The sequence below is a fragment of the Sander lucioperca genome, chromosome 1 (genome assembly GCF_008315115.2).
Source record: "Sander lucioperca isolate FBNREF2018 chromosome 1, SLUC_FBN_1.2, whole genome shotgun sequence".
Taxonomy (NCBI): Eukaryota; Metazoa; Chordata; class Actinopteri; order Perciformes; family Percidae; genus Sander; species Sander lucioperca.
In genome coordinates, this window is record NC_050173.1 from 33600001 (window position 1) to 33610006 (window position 10006).

The 10006-nt window shown below is 41.8% G+C and overlaps 1 protein-coding gene across 12 annotated transcripts in view; it reads right to left on the reverse strand.

The window, feature by feature from the left end:
• LOC116052474 (protocadherin alpha-C2-like) overlaps nt 1-10006 on the reverse strand; it is a 162460-nt gene that overhangs the window by 27382 nt on the left and 125072 nt on the right. Inside the window, exon 1 of one of the 12 annotated variants that reach the window (XM_031303216.2) lies at nt 7126-9736. The exons of the other annotated variants lie outside the window; for them this stretch is intronic. Coding sequence (XP_031159076.1) covers nt 7126-9507 — 2382 coding nt within the window. The 5' untranslated portion in view covers nt 9508-9736. Of the gene's footprint in view, nt 1-7125; nt 9737-10006 lie in introns of those variants that run through there. 12 annotated transcript variants of the gene reach the window in all.

Consider the following 10006-nt stretch of genomic DNA (forward strand, 5'->3'; position numbering starts at 1 on the left):
TGGTCCCTCTGTTGGACTGAAGCAGTAGTACAAGGGTTGGACACGTGATCACCACCCTACTGCCCATCCACACAGGCTTTCTCATTAAGCCAAAGCACTAAAACATAATCCCAGCCATGAGTGTGTGTGTGTTTAAGAGAGAGACAGGGAGAGAAAGAGAGGAGTGCACAGACGTCAGACTGCAGTGGCAGTCATTTTCTCTCTCATTTTCAATACAGTGACCACAATGGATAAAGCAAGATATACGGCAAGACACCCTCCAGAGGTGAGATGAGAAAAAGCAGTATAAAGGATACAGACAGAATCTACAATCTGTAATCGGTACAAGAGCAAGTATTTATCAAAACAGTAACTATACATATTAAATCAATGTGACTACACATCACACACACCAAAATAAGGATTCAAGTGCAAAATGGTGTACAGCCTACAAAGCCAGTTGAATTTAAGCATTTTGTCTCCCTTACCAAAAAAGGGAATAAACAACCTTCTTTTACAGATAAGCTCATTTTATCTGTATCACTCCTTCAAATGAAATGACAAATGCGTAGAAAAAAACTTCTGAAATACAAAACTCAAAATACTTGATAAATTGTATTAGCAATACAGACTGGATAATGGTATTATTTAGTAAATAGGTTTATAACACTATGACAAAGCGGTGTTCTCATACCCTCTTCTCGTCATACTTTTCTCTACACACAATAACTTTCCCATCTTTAAATCTCAGAGAACAAAAGTCCCATGGTAACCACAATCCTTTTACTCAGGTGGAAACACAGTAAGCGGATAGAGGAGGCATTCTTTGGGTATGTTTGTTTGTGCTTATCCCTTGTGTACCTTGCTTTCAAAAATAAAGGGCCTGAGAGAACTAAAAGCAGCCCAAATCCGTCCCTCTGGGGCGCTGTAAGGGTTAAACAGTTCCTTGGTTGTCCTGGTTCAGCCTGTGCATACATCAAACAGATTCTTGTTGTGGCACTGAACAAAGCTATCAGAAAACGCAGGCAGGCTTTGGATAGTTCCCTCTTAGGATGCCCTGGCTTTGTATACTTGCTGGATGGGAGAGGATGGAACCCGTGGTTCGGAGCATGACAAAGCTGATCTAATGACGGCAACAACATCCCGGACGCCACTAAGAGGGAGCACGGATGGAGGACGGGTTGGATGAAGTGGGGAGAAGGGGAGGGGTGGTGATAAGTTCTTCCTTTTATCTGTGACCAATTGTAAGCCTATGATGTTCTCACTCAGCTGCAGGGCATGAATTTAATGTGTTTTTTGTCCATCTCCTCCTCAGAAGCTCCAGTTTTCTCACTATATCATGCTCATGGCTTGAGTCTGTGCTGCTGTATTTGTGACTTTCCCTAAAACCCTCTCCCTTTTTAGAACCGATTTTTCTAATCACACGCACTTCTCCCTCGCTTTCTCACTTCCTTTACCCTTCGTCTGACTTGGCATTTCTGTTCAAGATGCTGCACGTCTTTGGTTGGCATCTTTCTCTTTGTCTCTCTCCATCTCCCCTGCCTCCCATTGTGTCCACCCTGTTTCCTTCCTGCTTGCATCTATAGTGAAGCACATGCTGGGACTGATGTCTGGGTGGGGGCGGGTACATACTGGCAGCTCCCTGGAAACAAGACTAGTTCATAATTTCATTACGACTCAGTACAGTCTCCATGGTAACCACAGATAGCAACGCTAACCTCACTCACACACAAGGACACACCCTTGTAAAAAAGAAAAACAGGAAGTGCTACATAAGACGTGTGTGTGTGTGTGTGTGTGTGTGTGTGTGTGTGTGTGTGTGTGTGTGTGTGTGTGTGTGACAGACAGACAGACAGGGAGATAAATAAAGAAGAGTAAATACATTTTCTGTGAATCACTCTGCTGCTATGTCACCTTGGATTAAAACTGGTGAGGTAAGGACATTAATACGTCATGCCTTTGGCCCATCTGTCAAACCCATCTGTGTACTCCACCAATATGACTTAGGTGAATGCTACATCATAACTGTAAGACTACAATCTATGAGCTGTGAACCACTTAGCTGTATGCCTCAACCAGGATAATGTACTGTAGAATCAATAATTTAATGCAGCACAGAGACAGAGTTAGAAGCTTTTACCGAATACACTCTCTAAACCCCATCATAAAAGTCATAATTTTATACACTGCCAAAAAGCTATAGCTCTCCCAATAGCTCTGTGTGTGCAATGTGTCTATTTTATTATTATGCTAGTTCTACAAAACACACAGCAGGCAATATCTGCCCTATGGAGAAGAAAAAAAACACAGTCTTGCAGCTCCAGAAAAATATCCTGTAACACAACACATCGACACAGATACACGATGTTTTGATGGTTGCATGAATAAAAGCCTCTCCTCCTCATCCACCCAGGTCATTTGCCCCGCCCAACCGGTTTGGCTGTGATTGACACTAGGTGTTGTCGGCCCCGCCCAGCCGCAGAGCAGAGAAGGAGGGAGAGCTGAGCCGAGCGGAGCTGATACCTCGATCGGTACTGAAGCTTCCTGCTGCTGCAAGTAGCGGAAAATTACCTGCCCCTCCCCCCTCTCTCTCTCCCTCACTCACATTCACAGTGAGCTGCAGCATACAGAACACATACTGAACGCATTTTACGCAGAGACAGCTCTAGGCATTGTTTCAGGAACCACAGTATGGATAGCTTGTACATACAGTATAGCAGAGCCTGTATCGGAGAGAGAGGCAGGCAACACCACACTGGTTCATTCAGATGGCGGATGTAGCGCGCTGCCATTTTTAAACCACATGCTGACCCATTTAAGAGCTTCACACTGCCCATTCGCATCGCCTGCAATATGTAAAGTCTGGTTGAGAGCGCAGAAAGCCCGGTTTCAGTCTCCTTCACACGAAACCAACCAAACGAATGGAGTTTTGACAGATCAGTCCATGCTTGTTTGCTCTGGGCCACTCCCTAAAATGAGGTCACATCGGCTGACTCTAAAGCATCATAAATCCACCACAATGTACTGTGAGCTTCACCGGGAATATCTGAACACACTCCAGCAGTAAGGAGCAATTACAACATCATTATATAGGCCTGCATAAATGCCACACTAATGTACATGAAAAGATAGATTTAGACAGTGACAAATTCAACCAAAACAGAATACACGCGGCGCCTCTGTCCTAGGCCTAATGGGCATGAGCGGATCAAGGTTCCCTCTATACTCTACACACATTAGGCATGTTAATGAAAATATATTAGATCATGTTTACAGCGCTCTGAGGCTGATGGCACACATGTCTGCAGAGATGGACGTTAACTCCCTGTTAGTTCCCTCAGCTGCTCCCCTTCTCAGGGAGAGCTGGTGAAGGAGAGGGGGAGGGGGAAATGATCCGGCAGCATGGAGCAGTAGGAGGAAGAGAAAAAGGAATAGGCCTGAAAGGAATATGTCTTGATATTGCAGAGCAATAAAATGGGGAAATAGAGCAGGCAATATTAAGACAAAATAAAGGAATTCTGAGGATGTGAACGTTATTTTAATAAAAAAATATGTTTTAAGCAGTTGCATTTTGAGAGCAGGGTCAGAACACATAATTTCCAAGGCTCACTATTCATTTATATTGAAAGTAAAAAATATGGCTTGGCTGAAAGTGAAACTTCCTCATAGTGTTAATCTATAACATTATTAAGTATGCATTGGGGTCTTGAAGTGCAGTTCCTAACAGCTATAATATTAAGACAATGGGGCATAGCATAATCGCTTCAAAACATAAGCCTATATTACAGCAGTGGATTTTTAAGGGAAATGTTACTTAAACAACAACAAAAGTATGTACGCAATTGCTCTGGGTAGAATGCAGAAATACAAGTACAAGCAGTAGAGAATTAAAAGCTGTAATGGTGAATAGGACTAAGGATAATGTGTGACTCAAGAGAAGCTTATGGAAACATCTCAGGAGAAGCACATTCAATTACTGGAATAGAAAAAATATGAGTGAGCATTATCAAAGGCAGACAAACACGGTAGATTATTCCAGATTAGAGAAGGTTGAAGAGCTATAGACCCTTCACACCCATGAGCCACCCAAAAAGGTGGGTTATTTTGCTTATTAGACCAAGTCTTACAACAGTGTGTGCATGGACAAATTGTGCTTGCTTGACATCACCTTCACATTCCTGTTGTACCTGATGAGGTGATTACACCAAAATCATTCTTACAGGCCTTCTTCACAGATGACATTTTGACATGAACGTAGTAAGCACAGGTAATAACACATTTGTGATAGCTGAATTCCATTTAGCTGCTACGGGTACAGGGTTCTAGTATTGTGCATGCCTCACACTGTCACACTTTTAAGGGACACTTGAACAGAACAAAGCAATCGTTAAACTTATCAGTAACACTTGTGCTTTTCCTACTATGACAACTCAAAATAGCTGCTGTGAAATAGGCCTATGAATGCACTGAGTTTGGTGACCTCACATCATTTCCAGCATACCCCTCCAAATTTCAACCTGAACTAAAAAAAAATAATGAGCCAGAATAACTGAAGAAAACTCCTGTGTGGACATCCACACAGGAGTTTTCTTCAGTTATGTGACAGTTATGTCTTCAGTTTGTGTTAGAGGCATTTCGCCTCTAACACAAACTATGAACAAAATACAAATAAAAGCTCAATCAGAAATATGGAGTGGTAACTCTTTTTATAATAGATTTGCATTGTGATTATAGATAGATAGATAGATAGATAGATAGATAGATAGAGCCCTCCATCAAGAAACATTCAGGCTACTTATTGGTTTCACTAAGCACAAAAAGAAACCAAGTAATCGAAGGTCATCAAAAAGCTGGTCACTAGCTCTGTTTACTTCTGGTTTTCCAACCTAGCCATGAGCTCATTCACATAAAAGAAGCAGGGTGTATAATTAGCTAAACGTTAATCACAGGTGACCTCAACAGTCGATAGAAACTCGATGTCAGGCGCTTGTAAAGTAACAAAATCAACACTTACTCGGATCGACTGGGGTGATTTTCATGCAAAACAATACACCCCATGTGAAGTCCAAAATGTCCTCACTTGTGGCCGACAGCTAACGTAAGCTAATATCACAATGGTTGCAGTACAGCTTCAAGCCATCAGTGGCAGCACTGAGCGCAGAACCGCTGACCACCACATCGCCAGTGAGCGAAGAAGATGAGTTGTAAATGTCTTGTTGACATTCTGGGAATCTTTTGGACAATATGAGACAAAGCTGCGTTTCTGTTACATTAACACCCGCATATCATCAACTTATTTCGCCTGACCGGTTGCTAAGCAGTTCAGCTTATCTCCGGTCAGTTTAGGTTTTCAACATACGAGAGTAACTTTATGGGACATACATATATTGGGCTATTAGCGCGCCAAACTTCTCAGGGCAGAAACTTCTCACAACAACCACTGTGAGTTAACAAAATCAATGTTTCCACCGTTGAAATTAACGTTGCAGAAGTGTGGTGATACATGCGTGGTTTGATAAGTTTTTAATACACATGTACCATTTTTTGCAGGGAATTGGTCACCATTCGAATCCATGCTAACCGCAGTGAATCAAAGTTGACTAGCTAACAATTGCTGTCCTCCCTGTGGCTCCGAGGGAGTAAGCTACAACTTCGGCACCACATTTCAAGTCTACTGACCGAGTACTGAATCTCAAGATGGCTTACAAGGAAAGTATTTGAATCCATTCTTTTTGACGCCAACTGACAGAAATGGTCTCTAAAATAATTATGATTCCCATAGTTTAGTTCCCATATACTGAGCTGTATTGCTCTGCAGGCACTGATCTGAACCCGAACTGGACTTGTTTGCACTGGTACATTACTTCATATGCTGGGAAACTGAGCTTCTTTTTCTTTTGCACTGGAAATGAGCTACCTTGCTATTTCAAAACAATTACCACTGTTGCATGGCAATGATAAAGTATCTATCTATCTAGCTAGCTATCTATCTATCTATCTATCTATCTAGTATAGTGTTGTAAATATGGTTTTGGTATTGGTGGTGGTAGAGAGTAGCCCCCCCTCCCCCGCTTTGAGTGACTATGATAAAGCGCTATATAAATGTAAATTATTATTATTATTATTATTACTATTAATAAAATATGCTCAATGACTTTGTGACATTATTGCAATTTACTTTCCCTCGCAAATACGACTAGGAAAAAGCATCTTACAAAGGGTAAAAACGTTATCTTAAATGTACGAAGTGTGGTTTGCTGAGATTCACAGGTATGGAATGAGATTTTAAACACTAAAAGACATTTTTTTTCTGTGTCTGCTTTCAAAAAGAGCTTAAGTCAGCAGTTACCACTAAAGTATGTTAAAGCTTGAATAACCTAAACGGCTGGGGACTTCTAAACTAGCTATTCTACTCAAACATCCATTTAAATTGTACTGTTATTTCCACTTGCCATATGTTTACGCTGATGGGAATAAATGTCTTGGGACCATTTAGTAGTTTGGGTGAGGGTAGTTAGTTCTTACGGTCTTTGGTGTTTAGTTTAGTGTCTGGGCCTCTATTCTCAAGCTTCCGATAATTTATCAAGGTGGCCCATTTCACATATAACTATTATGTTTTAGGAGTGTACTTAACTGTTTTATGAAGAAACTAAACTGAACTGAAGTACACATCCTCATTCATTTAACCTTCACAATGAAGAGTTGTTAATGAATTCTGTTGCTGCCAGAAATGCTGAACTGCTGCTATTCATGAAATTACTCACAAGTTGTGTTTTGTAGATACTTTATTATATACGTAATTTTTATGCCTAGTTTTACTTTATTAGGTTTTGATATTAAATATAATATATAGTTTTTGGCAGCACTACCCACCACTGTTTTGTGCTCTGTGGGATAACAAGCGCGCTGTTGTGACAAAGACGCTCTAACAGGCCCCCGCGATTTCAGGACCATGGATAGTGCTAATGCCAAAAGCAGTCAGGGAAAGAAGAAAAAGTAGGGTACTGGAACAAATAATAGGAAACACTTCTTCCACAGACCAGCAGAGGTAATAATTTAGATACTGTAGGAGACGGTGTATACAAAAGTTTAAAATAAAACCAAAAAACTAGTGTATCAACTCGTCGCGTGGGGGTTACATCTTACCTTGTCTGTGCTGGGTAAAGTCTGAGTTCTGGTAAAAGTGTCTCCTCCGTTAATACTGATCAGCTCAGCATCTACGGGCGGAAATGGTGCGGGGAAAACCACTACATCACTCTTCAGCGTGTCTGAGCTGAAACACACGTCATACTGCTGAGTAGATTTAGAGTAAGACCAGCTCCCGTCAGGGTGGGTGGTGATCATTGGGGCGCTGTACCTGCTGAAACTGCCGTCTGTCCTGTGGCATCTGACAGCTATTAAACTGATGAGACTCAGCAGAAAGATCACTGACACCGACACGATGGCGATCAGCAGATACAGGTTTAAATCAGAGAAGCTCTCCTCCTTTATGGGCACGTGTCTGAACTGAGTCTGGATGTCAGCTGTGCTTTCAACCACCACCACATCAATAGACACAGTAGCTGACAGGGAGGGTTCTCCGTTATCAGAAACCAACACCACCAAGGGGTGAGTTTTCAGGTCATTGTCACTCATTCTCCTCTTAGTCCTGATTTCTCCGGTGCTGGTTCCGATCCGGAAGAGGTTGTTTCCTTTGGGCTCAGACAGGTGATAAGAAAGCAGAGCATTGTATCCAGAGTCTGCGTCTACAGCCCTGATCTTTGCCACAAAGTATCCCGCTTCAGCAGAATAGGGGATGCTCTCACTGTTAACGGAGCCGTGCTCAGAATAGGGCGCGAGAATTGTTGGATTATTGTCATTTTCATCCAGGATTAAAACGTTCACAGTCACGTTGCTGCTGAGCGGAGGAACACCAGAGTCTGTGGCCTGAACTTTAAACTGAAACGTTTTTAACTCCTCATAGTTAAAAGACTGCAGGCTGACTATATCTCCAGTCTCTGAGTTGATGTTTATAACTGATCCTATTAAATTGTTTTTATGATTATTGTTTACTGAAAACGTTATTTTAGCATTTTCGTCTACATCCGGATCATCTGCAGTCATAGTATAGATAACAGCCCCCACGGGACTGTTCTCTTTGACGAAAATGTTTATTACAGGCTCTTTAAAATGAGGTGCGTTGTCATTGACATCAGACACGTGGACTGTAATAACGCTTGTACTGGAAAGAGGCGGAACCCCTTCGTCAGTCGCTGTTATTGTCACATTATATTGAGAAGCTCGTTCTCTGTCTAGAGTTCCGTCTACGACCAAAGAATAATGATTTTTATACGTGTTCTTAATTGTAAACGGCACTGAATCAACTATTCTAACCTGAACAACGCCGTTTTTATTTGAGTCGTTATCTCTCACTGTTATAAGTCCAACCATTGTGTCTAGGGGTGCGTCTTCCCTCACTACGTTGACTAAGGATGTTACTGATATTTCTGGTGGATTATCATTAACATCCGTGATTTCAACGAGTACTTTACAATGAGATGCTCTTGCACTTGCGCCTTTGTCTTTCGCTTGGACCCGTATTTCAACTGCATTGCTTTTTTCGTGATCCAATTCACCATTTACCGTAATCTCCCCCGTTAGTGGATCAATGGCAAATTTGTTGACATCGTTATCATTGTCTTGGTTGATAAAAGAATACAGTATTTCTCCGTTAGGACCCTCATCTAAATCCTGAGCATGCACAGAAATGACGGTGGCACCGTGTGGCGTGTTCTCGAGCACTATGGCTTTGTACAGCGGCTTGTCAAAAATCGGAATATTATCATTTACATCTTGCACATTAACTGTGATATGTAATGTGCCTGTTTTGGGAGGTTTCCCTCCATCTACAGCGGTCAGTGTTAGTTTGATAACTGGCTGTTTCTCACGGTCTAAGGCTTTCTGCAGCACCATTTCAGCAGACATAGTCGCCTCTCCACCATTCTGTACATCCAGGGTGAAATGTTCATTTTGACTCAGCTTGTAGCCCTTAACATAATAACTGCCGACATCAGCATCGAGGGCCTTTGGTAGTGCAAATCTTTCACCAGGAAAAGCTGACTCGGAAACGTTCAAAACGATTCCCGGTATCCGAAATGCGGGTGCATTGTCGTTTATATCCAAAATTTTAACCTCAAAGCGATAGATATTCAACGGAGAGTTCACAATTGCTTCCACTTCCAGAGAACACTTTACATTACGAGAGCAGAGCTCCTCTCGATCTATTCTGTCTTTCACCAAAAGTATCCCAGTCTTAACATTTGCTTCGAAATACCTCGTATTAGGTCCTGAAATCTGAAAACCCCTAGTTTCCAATTCGTGTACATCTAGATGCAAGTCTTTCGCCAAATTCCCCACAGTGGTACCCGGGCTCGATTCCTCCGTAACTGAATACACAATCTGTGCTGCTGCGAGACTCCATATGTGAGATACATGGAACAAGAAATAAACCCGCATCCGAAAAATATTTCCTTGTTGCATTCTGCCCATAGGCTGCTAAACAAGTAATTCGAAAAAAATCACTCCAGCGGTACCATTGCCCATTAATGATAGATCCAGATCGGAGCCCTTCATACAGTGAGGATGTTCTTTACTGCTACGATGAACAAAGAATAACTAACACCTCTATTAAACGGAAGGGGAGGGCCGTCGCACAGATAGTGTTTTAACTCTTTGAGCTGATAGCGACATCTTGTGGTAAATTTGAAGTCAGAGGCAAGAAAAGAATTGAAGTATTACATCTTAAGCGTCTTAAAGTCACAGGAAAAGCAACAAACATACATGGGATTCTAGCAAGACTGGGTGGCCATAATAGACATATTCAAAGAGGATTGAGCAAGAGGCTAAATATTTAAAAACATTTTGGATAGTCCAAAAGTGTTGCATGATGCAAATTAAAGTAACTGACCATAGGGATGCACCGATCCGACTTTTTCAGTCCCGATACCGATGCCTGGGCTTTGTCTATCTGTCGATACCCGATACCAAT